This window comes from Neoarius graeffei, chromosome 16 (genome assembly GCF_027579695.1).
Source record: "Neoarius graeffei isolate fNeoGra1 chromosome 16, fNeoGra1.pri, whole genome shotgun sequence".
Taxonomy (NCBI): Eukaryota; Metazoa; Chordata; class Actinopteri; order Siluriformes; family Ariidae; genus Neoarius; species Neoarius graeffei.
The window spans coordinates 2,273,921-2,292,651 of NC_083584.1; the positions used below are offsets into that span (position 1 = coordinate 2,273,921).

The 18,731-nt window shown below is 41.8% G+C and overlaps 2 protein-coding genes across 2 annotated transcripts; one reads left to right on the forward strand and one right to left on the reverse strand.

Annotated features, from left to right (window-relative positions):
- The first annotated feature begins 3,128 nt into the window (after positions 1-3,128).
- LOC132900297 (keratin, type I cytoskeletal 50 kDa-like) lies at positions 3,129-10,453 on the forward strand. The gene is made up of 8 exons (XM_060942296.1): positions 3,129-3,626; positions 4,039-4,121; positions 5,193-5,349; positions 6,050-6,211; positions 9,130-9,255; positions 9,415-9,489; positions 9,574-9,719; positions 10,242-10,453. The coding sequence occupies exons 1-8, from the start codon at positions 3,144-3,146 to the stop codon at positions 10,360-10,362; spliced, it is 1,353 nt and encodes a 450-aa protein (XP_060798279.1). The 5' UTR covers positions 3,129-3,143; the 3' UTR covers positions 10,363-10,453.
- A 2,424-nt stretch (positions 10,454-12,877) lies between these two features.
- On the reverse strand, positions 12,878-16,346 carry LOC132901016 (uncharacterized). The gene is made up of 2 exons (XM_060943430.1): positions 16,152-16,346; positions 12,878-14,499 (listed from the first exon to the last, which is right to left on the reverse strand). The coding sequence occupies exons 1-2, from the start codon at positions 16,189-16,191 to the stop codon at positions 12,878-12,880; spliced, it is 1,662 nt and encodes a 553-aa protein (XP_060799413.1). The 5' UTR covers positions 16,192-16,346.
- Between the last annotated feature and the right edge of the window lie 2,385 nt (positions 16,347-18,731).

Below are 18,731 nucleotides of genomic sequence, written 5' to 3' on the forward strand. Positions count from 1 at the left end.
GGCCTAAGGGTCCCATCTGCATCTCATCATTGCTGAGGAGTGTGCTCCCATCACCCAATCAAGCATCCAGCCAGAGCAGGTCATGATATATTTTTTACCATATTAACATGCCATTGTGTGTTATGCCTGATGTAAAGACTCTCGTCTCTGCGAGCCTACCACACAGATTTAATACTTGTCATTTTTAGGGCATACCTAACAACGTGTTTTCTTTCTCTCTCTCTTCCCCCCCCCCCATCTGTCCCTCTGAGTTACATGTTGATCCTGGGATTGAGATGCTGGCCTCTTCTGCCCCTCGGACCTGCTTGATCCATCCTGGTGCCCTGTGTCTGGTCGGAGTTTTATCGCCCCACTCCTGTGAAGGACGGCCCCATGAGGACAGTTGAGGGTTATATCTGTTAAAACTGTTAATATTATAGTCAGGCTGTCTGTTGTTGCCCAAATGAGGATGGGTTCCCTTTTGAGTCTGGTTCCTCTCGAGGTTTCTTCCTCATGTCGTCTGAGGGAGTTTTTCCTTGCCACCGTCGCCACAGGCTTGCTCATTGGGGATAGATTAGGGATAAAATTAGCTCATGTTTTAAGTCGTTCAAATTCTGTAAAGCTGCTTTGCGACAATGTTTATTGTTAAAAGCGCTGTACAAATAAACTTGATTTGATTTGATTTGATATTGGCAGATCCCCTTGACTCCACTATCCCGAGAAAAAACGGCCTTTTCCACACCGTTTGGTTTACACCAATTCGTCACACTTCCGTTTGGGCTGTTTGGGGCGCCTGCTACATTTCAGCGGCTGATGGACAGGGTCCTCCACCCCCACGCCACCTATGCGGCCGCCTATCTCGACGACATCATCATATATAGTAATGACTGGCTGAGGCACCTTGAACACCTAAGGGCCGTCCTTAGGTCGCTGAGGCAAGCGGGTCTCACAGCCAACCCGAAGAAGTGTGCGATTGGGCGGGTGGAAGTACGGTATCTGGGCTTCCACTTGTGCAACAGGCAGGTGCGTCCCCAAATTAACAAGACCGCAGCAATTGCAGCCTGCCCGAGGCCCAAGACCAAAAAGGGGGTGAGACAGTTTCTGGGGCTGGCTGGCTATTATCGTAGGTTTATACCTAATTATTCGGACGTCACCAGCCCGCTGACTGATCTCACTAAAAAGGGGGCACCAGATCCGGTCCAGTGGACGGAGCAATGCCAGCGGGCTTTTTCTGAGGTAAAGGCTGCACTGTGTGGGGGGCCACTTTTACACTCCTCTGACTTTTCTCTCCCCTTTATGTTGCAGACCGATGCGTCAGACAGAGGGCTGGGGGCGGTTTTGTCCCAGGAGGTGGAGGGGGAGGACCGCCCTGTCCTGTATATCAGCAGGAAGCTGTCAGTGCGTGAGGGGCGCTACAGCACCATAGAGAAAGAGTGTCTGGCCATCAAGTGGGCTGTCCTCGCCCTCTGGTACTACCTGCTGAGGCGCCCGTTCACCCTTTTTTCGGACCACGCACCCCTCCAGTGGCTCCACCGCATGAAGGATGCCAACGCGCGGATCACCCATTGGTATCTGGCACTCCAAACCTTTAATTTCAAGGTGGTCCACAGGCCGGGGGCGCAGATGGTCGTGGCGGACTTTCTCTCTCGTCAAGGGGGGGGAGTCGGCTGCAGGCCGGATGGCCGCCCGGCCTGAGTCGGGCGGTGGGGGTATGTGGAAGAGGCGGCGTGGTCAAGCGCCGGTCTGTGACAGGAGGGCGGAGTTAGGGAAGGTAAGTGGCAGAATCACTACACCTGAGAGCAATTAATCTTTGTGTGTCTTCCCAGTGCCCGCGCCCTACTTAAGGAGGGAGAGCGAGAGCAGAGGGGCTCTTCCTGAACCAGATGCTGAGTGTGTGTGTCTGAAAAGTGCATACATAATTGTTATACTGAAAAGTGTGGCAATAAAACGCCCTGTCAAACCTGATCTCTGTCCTGCCATCCTCTGTGCTCCGCCCACCCACACTGAACCGCTACAGGGAGTTACATGTGTGTGAAGGTACCACTGGGGTATATATTGGGATTTTAGAGAGACATATTCATCGAGGCGACATCTCTTCCCATGAAATCCATGCTTATTTAAGCAGGACAATGCCACGCCTCATTCTGCACGGGCTACAACAGCGTGGCTTCGTAGACATAGAGTGTGTGTGCTTGACTGGCCTGCTGCCAGTCCAGATCTGTCTCCTATTGAGAATGTATGGTGCATCATGAAGAGGAGAATCAGATAACAGCGACCATGGACTGATGAGCAGCTGAAGTCTTGTATCAAGCAAAAATGGACAAAAATTCCAATCGCAAAACTGCAATAATTATTATCCTCAGATCCTATATGATTAAAAAGTGTTATTAAAGGAAAGGGGATGTAGTACAATGGTAATAATGCCTCTGTCCCAACTTTTTTTGAGTGTGTTGCAGGCATCAAATTCTAACTTTGTTTATATTTACAAAATACAATCAACTTTGTCAGTAAAACTACTGAAAATCTTTTTGTACTTTTGACAGTTAAATAAAGGTTCATGAGAATTAACAAATCACAGAGCCTGGTTCAGACCTGGTACTAGATTGTCTGTTCACACTGGGTATTATCATGTGTCTCAAATGTATCTCCAAAATCCACCCAGTAGACTAATAACTAATTAAATCTGAATAAGATTATGTTGATATTTAGCCATCAGATTGAGAATCATTTGCTGTGCTTGTGCTAATCACACAAATGAAAAGAGAGAGAAGTAAAAACTGAAGTAAAACCTATGAGGCATTACATGCTGTACGTAGAGTTCAATGAATCTAAAAATGCAGCAGATGAACGTGACCATAATATGTATGTGCAGAAGTGATCTTGCATGGTTGCTATGAATATTCTAACATCAAAAGTTCAGTAACAAAACGTCTGACAGCATTCTTGTGGAGATAAGCATCAGCATGATAAGCATCCTGCCTTTTGCTCTGTTTCCAACACTCGTGCTTTACATTATTTAATGAGGTGTTCCTGGGTGTGGACAGTTGGTGACTGACATTGATTGTGTGTGTAAAGTTAAAGTGTGTACCACTGAAGTCTTACTGGATTTACCTAAGACACACTAAAGATGTTGACATGAATGGTATTTCTGAAGGTCACGTTGCATGACTAAGCTCGGGTATAAAAAGGAGTCTCAAAGTGTTTATTCCTTCACTCTCCTTTTCGAGTTGAATCATCATACAGCAAGTTCCAAGCAAAAGAACAGCAACATGGCAACTTTGTTCTCCAGCAGCTCTGTGAGCGGTAGATCCTCCAGGTCTGTCCGAGTCCAGGGTCGTTCTCAGGCCTATAGTGTTTATGGAGGAGCGGGAAGTTCGAACGTGCGAATCTCCTCCGCACCTGTCAGTTTCTCGCAGGCCAGTTACAGCAGCTTGGGCTCGGATACCTCTCTACTGGTTGGAAATGAGAAGCTGACGATGCAGAACCTAAATGACCGTCTGGCCTCCTACCTGGCAAAGGTACGCTCTCTGGAGAAGGCAAATGCTGAACTGGAGCTCAAGATCCACCAGTTCCTTGATAGCAAGACATCACCCAAGAACCGAGACTACACCGCTTATTTCGTCACCATCACTGAGCTGCAGAACAAGGTAACATCCATCAGTGCTCCAGTAGTGTTCATGACTCAGTGCTGTTCTTCCTGTGGTCACAGTTTTAATATTAAATCATCGCTGTGAACCTCAAGAACAATTATTTGGATCACATTGTGAATTTCACATCTTCTAGAATGTTTCAAACATTCAGGTGGTTAATGCCATGAGAACACTGTTGCTAGGTAACTGGGAAATATGGAGCATGAGGTCATTACAGAGGCATTTTTATATTTAGCAAGTCCTATATATAGACAGTGTGAAGATACAGTGACCATGAAAACAAGACAGAACCATCCCCAGACCTCGCATCTGCTGCCAAATTATTGAAATGATTGAATTACACTTAGCATCAAATGTGTAAACACCACACAGCAGTAATAAAAATATTTCCACTGTTAATGTGTTGTAGATCTACGCAGCTATCCAGCTGAAGGGCGGAGTGATCCTCAGCATTGAGAACTCACGCCTGGCCATGGAGGACTTCAGGATTAAGTGAGTGTATGATGGAAAATTTGCTTCATGTTGTTCCTCCTAAATATGTTTTGTTCATAATTAATAATTAAATGTTGTTACACCCAAGAAAAACAGTTAAGGAAGATTTCAACACATTTGCCCTCAGAAACTATTAATAAATTTCATTCTCATCATCTCTAGCCACTTTATCCTGTTCTACAGGGTCGCAGGCAAGCTGGAGCCTATCCCAGCTGACTACGGGCGAAAGGCGGGTTACACCCTGGACAAGTCGCCAGGTCATCACAGGGCTGACACATAGACACAGACAACCATTCACACTCACATTCACACCTACGGTCAATTTAGAGTCACCAGTTAACCTAACCTGCATATCTTTGGACTGTGGGGGAAACCGGAGCACCTGGAGGAAACCCACGTGGACACGGGGAGAACATGCAAACTCCACACAGAAAGGCCCTCACCGGCCATGGGGCTCAAACCCAGACCTTCTTGCTGTGAGGCGACAGCGCTAACCACTACACTACAGTGCTGCCCGCCATGAATAAACTTGAATATGTAAATCAGGAAATGGCCTCATGTCATCTTGCTATACCTAATAACCTAATATCGCTAAATTGACTAACCAGTTAGTTCATTGTGAGTAAACTAGCTCACATTAGCCAGTGAGATTTCAGTACATAATCTCAGTTTACATCCTCATCTTCTCACTTGTTTATTTAACCACAACCAGGACCTGTCAGAATATATTTCAATATCACCATGACAACCAGCATCACTAACATTACCTAATTTAGCAAGTTAGAAATACAGCTTAGCACACAGGTTCTCCAGCATAAAAGTTTCCAGGTGCCACACTGTTGTCCTTTTTGCAAACTGAACATGATTGATTCAATTTATTTAGTGACATCACAGTCTAAGCTCATACGTAGCTCCGCCCAAAATTCAGTTTTATACAAACGGACTGAGAATATTTTTAATGCAAACTTGGTCACAACATCAAATGTTGATAATCAGCATGTCAGCGTAAGTTTATAAATTGCTTCTTTTGTTCTCACCATAATGTGCTGCACTAATTTGTGCTTTAACGAGGTACGAGAACGAGTTGGGGATGCATCAGATGGTGGACGGTGACATCGCTGGGCTGAAGCAGCTGCTGGACAATCTCAAATTTTCAAGGCAGGACCTGACACTGCAGCTGGAAGGCCTGAAGGAGGAACTTGCCTTCCTCAAAAAGAACCATGAAGAGGTGAGTTCTGTTCCCAAGAACAAATTTTGACCATGCATGAGAAGGAGCTACAGGGAAAAACATCACCATCAACTGCAACCAACTTTTACATGCTTTAGGCCATGCGCTTTAACGTCACAACCTCATAACAATTAATCGTTCTTAACGCACTATGTTTTTTTAGTCTTTGTGTCAGTAAGGGCGGAGATTAAAATACATTTCATCAGTGAAACACAAACCTGATCATTTGATCTCATTACTAGTTTTTATTTTAATCTCATTTTGTAGCTTGATGAGGTGATAATCATAAAACACTGATTTTATTGATGCAATATAATAGTTTAGTGATACTGCCAGATAGCTAAAAGCAGTGCTAAGTAATATTAGTTCATGAACTAGTTATCTTAGCTAATTGCCCAATGTGTAGCAAATCAACCACCTAATCTGGTGGTTAGCTTTTCTCAGACCTGTAACATTTACGACTTTGGAAAAGAACCAGATGACAAAGGAAATCTATAAGGCGTGTGGCTGCAGTCATGGTTTGTGATTATGTCAATAGCCCGTGTGTCACAGCACAACACAAATAATGGAAATGTAGTGCGATCTGTCAACTAATCAGTCATTACTCAGAGGGTTTTGAGCTTTGTTTATTACATACCTGTCACATTGTGTGTTTATTTGTGTGATTGATAAACAGTCGTTTGTGTGTATTATGTTGTAGGAGATGTCATTGGCTCGGCACCAGATGACCGGGCAGGTGCATGTGGAGGTTGATGCGGTGCCTCAGGAGGACCTCACTAAAGTCCTGGCGGAAATTCGTGAACATTACGAAGCGGTCACTGCGAAAAACAAGAGAGAACTGGAGAACTGGTTCAAAACCAAGGTGAACTCATCATATACTCTTTTATTATAGTTAATAGTAGTAGTAGTAGTAGTAGTAGTAGTGTCTTACACAGAGTCACTTTTGTTGCTCAGGGTGATGTTCATGTATTTTAAAAAATGAAATCTAGAACAGAACATCGCAGCACCCTCTGGTGGACCAATTAAGTCAAGTCAACTGTATTTGTATAGCGCTTTTAACAATAAACATTGTCGCAAGGCAGCTTTACAGAATTTGAACGACTTAAAACATGAGCTAATTTTATCCCTAATCTATCCCCAATGAGCAAGCCTGTGGCGACGGTGGCAAGGAAAAACTCCCTCAAACGACATGAGGAAGAAACCTCGAGAGGAACCAGACTCAAAAGGGAACCCATCCTCATTTGGGCAACAACAGACAGCCTGACAATAATATTAACAGTTTTAACATGTAGTCAGTTTTGTTGATATTATAAACTCTTCATTGATGGAAACTTGAGTGCAAAACTGTTCATGACAACTGCAGTCCTAAAGTTAGCAAGTCAACTGTAGTCCTCAGCCATAAAAGCATTACTGTAAGTGTCCAGACCATCCTCAAGGTGTGACTTTCAACTGTCCTCATGGGGCCGTCCTCCACAGGAGCGATGTGTTGAGATTCCAACCAGACACAGGGCACCAGGATGGATCAGGCAGGTCCGAGGAGCAGAAGAGGTTCAGCATCATTAGTGTTCAGCATCTCAATCCCAGGGTCAACATGTAACTCAGAGGGACAGATTTGGGGGGAGGGGAGAGAGAGAGAGAGAGAGAGAGAGAGAGAGAGAGAGAGAGAAAACACAGATTGTTAGGTATGCCCAGTGTCACCTGAATAAGTAGGAGCAGTATACATATTGCATTGAGTACAAGCAGGGACTCCGGCAACTAACTATGACAGCATAACTAAAAGGGGAGAGCCAGAAGGTAACACAGGCATGAGGGAGCCCCGGGACATAAAGCAGCAGCCACTACACCATCAACAAACTTGAGTGAGCAAGTGAGTGGGGACTGACAGCATCCATACATCCCAGTTTACCAAAACACTCTGTCTGAGGATCCTCCAGATCTACTCCTTTACCTCATAAACACCATTAACAAAAGGCTTGACTAAACAGATATGTTTTCAGCCGAGACTTAAACACTGAGACTGTGTCTGATTCCCGAACATTACTTGGAAGGCTGTTCCATAACTGTGGGGCTTTGTAAGAAAAGGCTCTGCCACCTGATGTAGCCTTCACTATACGAGGTACCAGCAGATAGCCTGCACCTTTTGATCTAAGTAGGCGTGGCGGGTCATAGAGGAGCAGAAGTTCACTCAGGTACTGTGGTGCGAGACCATTTAGTGCTTTAAAGGTCAATAGTAGTACTTTATAATCAATACGAAATTTGATTGGGAGCCAATGCAGTGTGGATAAGACAGGGGTGATGGGGTCATATTTTCTAGTTCTAGTAAGGACTCTTGCTGCTGCATTTTGAACTAACTGGAGCTTGTTTATGCACTTATTGGAACATCCAAACAGTAAGGCATTACAATAATCCAACCTGGAGGTAACGAAAGCATGAACTAGTTTTTCCGCTTCATGTAATGACATTAAATTTCTTATCTTAGCAATATTTCTGAGATGAAAGAAAGCTATCTGGGTAATGTTATCAATGGGAGTTTTGAATGAAAGACTGGGGTCAATAATCACTCCGAGGTCTTTTACTGCTGCACGTGAAGAAACAGAAAGGCCATCCAGAGTCACTGTGTAATCAGAAAACTTAATTCTAGCTGTATGTGGTCCAAGTACAAGTACTTCAGTCTTGTCAGAGTTAAGCAGAAGGAAATTAATAAGCATCCAGTGTCTAATGTCCTTAACACATTCCTCAATTCTATTAAGCTGGTGTCTCTCATCAGGTTTTGCAGAAACATACAACTGTGTGTCATCAGCATAACAGTGGAAACTAATACAATGTTTACGAATAACATCACCCAGAGGGAACATATATAAAGAAAAAAGCAGTGGACCCAAGACAGAACCTTTTGGAACACCAAACTTTTCCTCAGTACGTCTTGAAATATCACTGACAGGGATCAAGGTCAGGTTTTTTAATCAGGGGTTTGATAACTGCTAGTTTAAAGGATTTGGGTACATAGCCAATTGTAAGAGAAGAATTTATTATTTTTAGAAGCGGCTCAATTACTTCAGGTATTATCTGTTTGAATAGATGTGTAGGTAAGGGATCTAGTACGCAAGTTGAGGCTTTTGATGTAGAGATTAATGAAAGTAATTCAGTTTCTTTTAGGGAAGTAAAACATTCTAATTGCTGATCTGATACAGTTATATTGTTAACTACAAGGTCACTTACATTGTCTGACCTTAAATTAGTAGTTTGAATTTTTTGTCGGATATTCTCAAATTTGTCATTAAAAAAATTCATGATGTCGTTGCTACTACATACTGCAGGTGTGCATGTGTTGATAGTGGACTTATTCCTGGTTAATTTTGCTACAGTATTAAATAGGAATCTAGGATTATTTTTGTTATCTTCTATTAGGGAGGAGAGATATGTTGATCTAGCAGCACTAAGAGCTTTTCTATACTTCAGGAAGCTCTCCTTCCACGCTAATTTGAACGCTACCAATTTTGTTTGACGCCATTTACGTTCCAATTTTCGAGTGGTCTGTTTTAAAGTGCGAGTGTCATCATTATACCAGGGTGCTAATTTTTTGTCTCTGACCATTTTCCAATTAAAAAGTAGAGTTTGTGAACAGTGGACGGAGTCAGAGGAGGAACTGAAACAGAAGATTAGCTGTTTCCCAACCAGGATGCATGATCTATTGGCTGTTTGTGTTGCATCCTGAGTAATTATTATCACCATGTCTTTTAGAATTGGTTATAGAATTCATCTTGATGTTGTGCTTTGTAGACAGAGACTCTGAAGCATGAAGTGATCACTCAAACTGAGACCCTGCAGACGTCTAAAAGCGAGATCACCACCCTGAAATCCAGCCTGCAGGCTCTGCAGATCGAGCAACAGTCCCAGCTGTCCTTGGTGAGGAACATCATCACGCACATCTTCACTGCTGTAGCTTGCTAGCTAGTGGGTGAATTAGCAGTTAGCGTATGAGATTCATTCTTGAACCAATTTACATTTTGTTCTATTACACGCCCTGAAGTTGTTGCGTGTTTATTTTCTTGCTGTTCATCACAGAAAGCATCGTTGGAAGCCACACTGAACGACACTAAGGCACGTTACGCCATGCGTCTGTCTGGGTACCAAGCACAGGTGAGCTTCACTGACCTGTTCATGATTTAATTTTAACACTTCAACACTTCTCAAGGATTACATGAGATTTTAATCTGTTTTCAGGTGATGAGTCTAGAGGAGCAGCTGGTGCAGCTTCGTGATGATCTCACTCGTCAAGCTCAGGAGTATCAGATCCTGCTAGACATCAAGACCAAACTGGAGCTGGAGATCGCTGAGTATAGGAGACTACTGGATGGAGAAGTGACCACGTGAGTTTTTATAAGCTATAGTTTGGGATCTAGCACGTCTTTGGAGTGTTGCGTTGAGTAATGTTAGCATGTGAACGAAACTATGTGTAAATCGGCTAACTCACACACGTTATGTAGGTCAGTAAATCACTCAATTTTAGCATAATTTTTTTTTCTTTGTCTATAATTGTAAAGCGTCCTTGGGTTTCTTGAAAGGCGCTATGTAAATTTAAATTATTATTATTATTATTATTATTATTTCACCTAAAAATTATGGCAAATATATTTAATTTACAGAATTAAAACAAATTAAAGATATGACATATTGCTAAAAATAAATGAGCCAGAACTCATGGTGGGATATGGATTTAAAAATCTGAACCATAAAAACAGTCGTGTGATTGGTCTAAAAGTTCAATCAGAATTCATTCACTGTGGATGAATACAATATGATTTCAATTAAGATTGTAAAAGAGACATTAGAATAATAAATTAATAAATTATACTGTGCTAATACATAGCTATAATTATTTGCCCCTGTAGTACGAAGACAACATCCAGCAGTACCTCCAGGACGAAGGTGATCACAGTGGTGGAGGAGCTGGTGGACGGGAAGGTGGTCAGCTCTACATCATCCTCCTCCTCCTCCTACTCAAAAATATGAAGCTGAGATTTAGCTCCAGCATGCCTCCGTGTGGCCGAGAGAAACACCACACTGTCTCACCTGAATAAACACTAAAACTTCCTGCAAATCACCTCACAGTGTTCTGTGTCTCATTCATACACACACACGAATAAACACACACACACACACAAATACGCAAATAATAATTGGCTAATAACAATAGATTTAATTAAATGAAATAAATGTCATACAAGGGGCGGCACAGTGGTGTAGTGGTTAGCGCTGTCGCCTCACAGCAAGAAGGTCCTGGGTTCGAGCCCCGTGGCCGGCGAGGGCCTTTCTGTGTGGAGTTTGCATGTTCTCCCCGTGTCCGCGTGGGTTTCCTCCGGGTGCTCCGGTTTCCCCCACAGTCCAAAGACATGCAGGTTAGGTTAACTGGTGACTCTAAATTGACCGTAGGTGTGAATGTGAGTGTGAATGGTTGTCTGTGTCTATGTGTCAGCCCTGTGATGACCTGGCGACTTGTCCAGGATGTACCCCGCCTTTCGCCCGTAGTCAGCTGGGATAGATTTGATTTGATTTTATTTAGGTTTTCCACATGTACATTTACAATAAAGTACACATTTAATTATTGTAAAGACGTAAAAAAAACGAGGATGACACAAAAAAGTCTAATAAAATGACTTATTTCCATTGTGGTCCTCATAAAACAAAATGGTGACAATATGATAGAGGACAAAAATTACAAAAATGTATAAGTAAACAAAGTGTATAAAAATAACATTAATAATTTTATTAATAAATAAATTTAAGAAATATAACTATCACATTTTATATATTACAAAATATCACAATTGTTATCGCAGAAATTGAATAACAATTTACAAACATATTAAAAGTACATGAGAGAGTCCATTTTTAATGATTCTAATAAAAACCTTTTGACTTGTTTCTTAAACGTTTGTTTATTGGTGAGCGTTTGAACACTTGTGGGTAGGCTATTCCAGTCTGCAGCTCCCATGTACCTGAATGTGCTCTTACCCAGTGTGGTCTTAAATCTGGGTAAGGCCAGTGACCTGACACTTGCTCGAGTTCGGATGTTATGGACTTGGCTGACATTGGTACAAAACGAAGAGAGATAAGAAGGGGAGGTATTATTTACAATTTGATGAACATGATTTAGCTTTAGTTGGACAACACGTTTTTTTATTGGTAACCAATTAAGTTGAATAAAGTGGGCAGGAGTAATGTGGGTACGAGGATGGAGTTTTAATACAACACGAATTAACTTATTTTGACACGTTTGAAGTTTGTGCTTAGTTTTTTTAGTAAGACCACTGTACCAAGAAGAACACGAATAGTCGAAGTGACACTGAGCCAGAGCGGTAGCCAATAACTTCATCATCTCGCCATCCAGGTATTTTGATTTATGAGCCAGATATTTGGTCCTGGAGCTGACCTTTTGAATAACTGATTGGGCCATATCTTCGCCAGAAACGTAATTATCAATGATTGCACCAAGATATTTTATTTTGAGTTTTGGAATAATTTGTTTACTATTACATTGTATATTTAAATTTTGAATTTTATTGATTTTTGGTTTTGAGCCAAAAAGGATTGATTCCGTTTTACCTAGATGGAGAGACAATTTGTTATCGACTAACCACTCGTACACATTGGATAGCTCGGTACTCAGAGATTGTTCGATGACCTGTACATCTTTGTCTGACACCAAAAGAGCAGAATCATCTGCGTATAAAAGTAACTCACAGTTGACAGCTGATTTCATGTCATTGACATAGAGTAAAAACAACAATGGACCGAGAATACTACCCTGAGGTACACCACAGGTTATAGCTGCTGTTTCCGACAAAACACCATTTACAGACACTCTTTGTTCTCGACCAGTTAAATATGAACGCATCCATGCAATGACGCTATCACAACTTCCGATTGCCTTTAGTTTGTACAACAAAATCTCATGATTAACCGTATCAAATGCTTTTTGTAGGTCTAAAAGAACCATACCACAGTATCTACCTTGATCAATCTCACCTTTAAGGTAGTCTGTTAGGTATATTAAGCATGAATCGGTAGAATATGATTGACGGAAACCTGATTGAAGATGATACAATAAACCGTTGTTTTGTAAGTATTCATACAACTGGTTGTAAACAACCCTTTCCAGCACCTTTGACAAAATACTGAGGACAGAGACTGGCCGATAGTTACCACAGTCTGTTTTTGAACCTTTTTTGTACAAGGGGATTACTTTAGCTATTTTAAATAATTTGGGAAACTTGCCCGTTTGGATCGAAATATTAATTATATGAGTGATGCTTGGAGCAATAAGCTCTGCTGCATCAATCACAAATCGGGCAGGGATATTATCCAGACCTGTGGCCTTCGACGAGTCCAGAGTCCTCAGCATTTTACACACCTCAGAAACCTCGATGGTAGACAAAGCAAAAGCGTCCTGCTGAACTCCGAAAGTTTTATAAAAAATTATTTATGTGATTTTGACCAAATGTACCAGAAGGTATGGGGAGGGAATCTACAAGAATTGTAGCAATGGTGGTAAAAAGGAATTAAATTTTAACACCACTGCTGTAAGATTAAAAGATACAATCCCATCAATTTTGAGACCTATTAAAAAGTTGGATTTTTGTTTTTTGGAAGAACCAAGCTGTTTACACAGCTGCCAGAGTTTTTTGGGATTATTATGGTTTAATTGAAGATTATTTTTATAATAATCCACCTTTGCCTTGTCTATCATTCGATTAACCTTATTCCGAAGACGTTTGAATTCAGACTGATCATTTGATTTCTTGGACTCCTTCAAAGCTTGATCTCTTCTGTTGATCGCCTCCAAGATCTCAGTACTGACCCAAGGCTCAGTACGGTGTTTCACAGAGATAGACTTAACAGGAGCGATACTATCCAACACATAGATAAACATGGTTGTAAAGTTACGCCAAGCTTGATCAACATTCATACAGTTTAACACACTCGACCAATCAATCATAGACAGTCTTTCACAGAATACCTCAGCAGTGTAATGTTTCATTGACCGAACCTTTATCGTATTATGACCTGTTGCTTTTGATCTTAGAACCTTCCTGGTACAATAAATAGCCATATGATCACTCATACCACAAGTTATCACACAACTTTGACAGATTTTATCCTGATCAGATACAAGCATCAAATCTATGGTAGTCTGACTAGATTCACACACTCTTGTTGGTTCTGTAATCATTTGATGAAGATCAAACATTGAACAGAAATATTTTAGAGAGTTAACAAGTGAATTAGCCTTAGATGTTGACACATTTGTATTGAAATCACCAGTTATTATCACTTCACTGTCAACAAAACCTTCAGCGTTCAAGCACACTTCCTCCAAGATGTTATAGAAATTATTCACATCGGGTGGTCTATAACAGGCACCGAGAAGAATAGCCTTAGTTTTTGGGAGGAGGATATTCACCCAAACAGCTTCCAGGTCATTGTCCATCATGTCAGGTCGTACGTTGAACGCGATGTTGTTGCGTATATAAACTACGACACCGCCACCATTCCGATCTCTGTCCTTTCGAACACAGGAATAGCCAGGGATGTCAACTTCTGGATCCAAGATGGTACAGTCCAGCCAGGTTTCGGAGAAACACAACACTGATGGGTTCCATTGATGAGCGAGGTTTCTCACCTCATCAATCTTCGGAAGAAGGCTCCTCACATTCAGATGTAGTATGTAAAGACCTTTCTTCTTCAAACACGTCCAGTCATCATTCTCAATCTCGGTCTGCGCCGGCTCAGCCTCGCATTTTAAATCAGCCCCGACGGCCGACGGTTTACACGTATGACAGAGCCACTCGGCATCACTTGATGACAGGACATCGTACTGGTAATCAGTCAACGAGATTTCTGCTGGCAGACACCTGACATGGTGCCATACATCACAAGAGTCACACTGTATCCCTTTCTCACCGGATTTCACCTGATTTTGGCAAACTCCACAGGGATCCTGGTTAAACTGTTGAACTGGACCAGGATTTATGTGAACATCTCCGCTCAACAGCAGTAGTATCAGTCCGTGATGCCAGCAGGTCTGTAAAGTTGTCAATCTTGTTGTTGTCAAACTGTCACCTGGGTGCCGCCATCTTTGTTGCGACCCTGTAGAAGGATAAAGCAGCTAGAGATAATGAGATGAGATGAAATGTCACACATCTGGCCTACATTTAATAAATAATCAAATAACAAGAAAAATAAATCATTGTAATATTAGGATTTGACTGGGAAGTTTTAAACAGAAGCATCCATCCATTATCTGCAGCCGCTTATCCTGTTCTGCAGGGTCGCAGGCAAGCTGGAGCCTATCCCAACTGACTATGGGTGAAAGGCGGGGTACACCCTGGACAAGTCACCAGGTCATCACAGGGCTAAATATAATTTAATAAAACTTAACATTGAATAATTATATAACTATGGCAATGGATAATGTCAAGTAACTGTACATCTTTTATATTTCACAAAAAAGTAGTACACATTATTATTAAATAATAATTTAAATAATAAATCCTAATGATGTAACTCCATGGATCACAGAGAAAAGGAAAAGGTAATTAAATCCAGATTTCAATAATGCTAATATAATAACATCAAAATCAAACACATTTTTAGGATTATTTGATCTTAACGTTTTTGATATAGTTCAGTAAAAATATTTCAAATCTATAAAATTAATTTCTATAATATTTTAAGATATAATCCAATCTGACTTGTTTTGATTGATATGAAAATAATATTTCCTCTCAGTGTTTCTTCTGTAATTTAATGGCTCCATCTACTGTCGGTTTAATTTCATCACAAACTGAGGGCCAAATTTTAGACTAATCTTCACTATTTAATGATTAAATAAATTCAGTATGGTGTTGTTCTGGAAGGAATATTCCTACTTCATAGCTCCAGGGTTTCCACTGTGATCCTGAACTTGGGTCACTGCCTGTGTTGAGATTCACATGTTCCCCTGTGTCTGGTTCCTGCAGGTTCTCGGGCTCCTCCAGTTTGTAAATTGGCACAAAACCTCACCTCATGTAAATATGAACAGAATACACTTATTGTACATAAGTTTTTGATTGTTTGCTTTTTTGTTTTTGTTTTGTTTTTAACATTTAAAGGCTGATCTGTAATTTAGTGGTGGACCATTTTAATAAAAAATGGCAGCATGACAATTAAACAACGGTTTGACAATGATGCCATGATATCAGCTGAGAATTCAGAATATAGAAAGTAGTTTTGGGATCAACAAACAGCACTTTTTGTTTTGTCAAGGTTTAATTAAAGATAGTTCAGGAGTCCATTCATGATTTTAGATCATCTAGATTGAGTTAGTAAGGTGGGATATCAAAGATCTGATGATAAATTTGAGTGTTATCTTCATACCCGTGGAGGTTAATGCAGTGCTGACTGCACACAAGGTCTTCGTACATCATCAGTGCCACAACCTCACTAAATAGATGTAGTTCCTCTTTTTGAATTGTTTTCCATGAGTTTTTCCCACCTATGTCGGCCTTTAATCTATACCATATTTGTCTTTTTTTATCAATAATTTTGCATTATTGTTTTCCTTTGGTGTATTTTTCACTTTCCCTTCTGCTGCATTTTCACTTTCTCAAAGAATGCTTTGGGGTTTTTTGTTTGTTTGTTTGTTTGTTTGTTTGTTTTTAATTTCAAGACAGCAAAGTGGAGGCCATCCACATCAGTTCTGCCTAAAATCATCTCAACAGATCTTCGATTAAAGAACATAAACCATTATCATGGCACACCTTCAGCTTGTTCAGTGCTGAGTGCAGGATGTTCAGTCATTCTTCCTCCGTTGTTAGTGATAGCTTTATTTGTAACAAGTGTAGATTAGTTAGCTCTCTGACGGAGAAGATTGCAGCTTTAGAGATTCACATCCAGACTCTAGAGAGAGTTAGTGAGATTGAGAACAGTGTTGTTTCTGCAGGGCAAAGTCTGGATGTCCTGGGTGGAGTTAGCAATCCCCGAACTCTGGAATTAGAGCCCTCACAGCGGAGCGAATGGGTGACGACTCAGCAGCATAATCGCAGAGCCAAGGCTACCACTGAGGCTCGCCCATGGGAGCACTACTCTTCTCTGCTTCACGTGTCAAACAGGTTTGTTCACAGTGAAGCACCTGCTGAGAAACTTGAAAGAGCTCTGGTTATAGGAGACTCTATATGTCTGTATTCTAGATGTCCCTGGAGGAGAGAGAGAGAGAGAGAGAGAGAGAGAGAGATAGATAGATAGATAGATAGATAGATAGATACTTTAATGATCCTTTGCAGGAAATTACAAGTTACAGCAGCATCAACCATACTCAGGATTCATTCATCAACCATACTTAGGACAGGAATAAATAAATAAATAAATAAATAAATAACAGATCTATCTACATAACAAAGTTCACAAACTTATAGAGATACTAAAATTTAAAAATACAGAATTTAAAAATTAAGCTAAAAATAGTAGTTCTAACCATAAATACAATAAATAAACTAATAACACTAGATCTAGTGTTCCTTCTCTAGATCTCTAGGTCTCCTTCACCCAGTGCAAAGAACCTAGGGGTCGTGTTTGATGACAAATTCTCCTCCTCTTTGGTAAACATCACTGCAGTGACCCGGATGTGTAGATTCCTCCTCTACATGTCTGAAGGATCCACCCTTTTCTTACCACCTACACAGCTCCTGGTTCAAGTGCTGATCTGTCCTGCTTGGACTACTGCAACTCTCTTCTTGCTGGCCTTCCAGCTTCTGTCATCAGACCCCTGCAGCTCATCCAGAACGCTGCAGCTCACCTAGTCTACAACCTCTCTTGTTCTTCCCATATCACCCCTCTGCTCGCTGCCCTGCACTGGCTACCTATCGCAGCTCACATCAAATTTCAGACTAGCTTACCAGGCTCTCAAGGGATTAGGGCTAGCATCCCTCCAGAGTGTGATCCGCCCCTACACACCAGCCAGATCCCTATGCTCCACTACTACTGGTTGCCTGGCACCTCCTCCTCTCTGCTCCTGCCCAGCCCACTCAAGATGGCTGTCTGTCCTGGCTCCCCATTGGTGGAATAACTTTCCCATTGAGGTCAGAACTGCTAACTCCCTGACCACCTTCAAGCACAGACTGAAGACTCACCTCTTCAGGCTGCACCTCTCCCCTGCTTCCCTGCTCACTGTGTCACTGTGTTTCAGTCTAGATGAACCCAGGCTGTGTACGGTCTCATCTGGGGTTAGCTGTTTTGAGTTCTCTATTTAGTTATACCCTATATGGTTGGTTTGTTTCCTTGGCTGTTTGAATATTGGTATTTCAACAGCATATTACACTACATATTGCTGTCACTTGTTCAGTTGGCACTAGAACTTTCTTGTGTAAAAGTTCAGCACTTCGTGTTCCTGACTTTTGCACTCGTTGTACGTCGCTTTGGATAAGAACATCTGCGAAAGGCCATGTAATGTAATGTAATGTAATATCCATCCATCCATCCATTATCTGTAGCCGCTTATCCTGTTCTACAGGGTAGCAGGCAAGCTGGAGCCTATCCCAGCTGACTATGGGCGAGAGATGGGGTACACCCTGGACAAGTCGCCAGGTCATCACAGGGCTGACACAGACACAGACAACCATTCACACTCATATTCACACCTACAGTCAATTTAGAGTCACCAGTTAACCTAACCTGCATGTCTTTGGACTGTGGGGGAAACCGGAGCACCCGGAGGAAACCCACGCAGACACGGGGAGAGCCTGCAAACTGCACACAGAAAGGCCCTCGCCAGCCGCTGGACTCGAACCCAGGACCTTCTTGCTGTGAGGCGATAGTGCTAACCACTACACCACCGTGCCACCCTGTAATGTAATATCATGTAAAGTAATTCTATCTTATGGCATGTGAAACTAGCTAGGCCTTTAGGAGCACTAGCAGCTTTAGTCAGGTGTATACCGGGAGCCAGGGCACCGGACATTGCAGGTAATCTTAGAGTCTGAGGCAAGCACAGGTTCTCAGAAATAGTTATCCACATAGGAGCTAACAATATACGCCTTCATCAGTCTGAGGTTACTAAGAGTAACTTTGTAGAGGTATTTAAATTAGCGAAGGCAATGTCCAATGCTGTAGTATGCTCTGGCCCCATCCCAATGCAGTGTGGCAATGTAGCTTAAAGCAGGTTATGATCATTGAACTGCTGGTTGTCCAGGTGGTGCTCAGAAAACAATATGGGCTCTGGAGATAATTGGACTAATTCTGAGGGCACTGTTAGGGCAGGACAGTATCCATTCCACTCGGGAAGGTACTGCTCTCATTTCTTGCAGCAGAGCTCAGAACAGGCCTAGTTAACTTGACTGATTGCT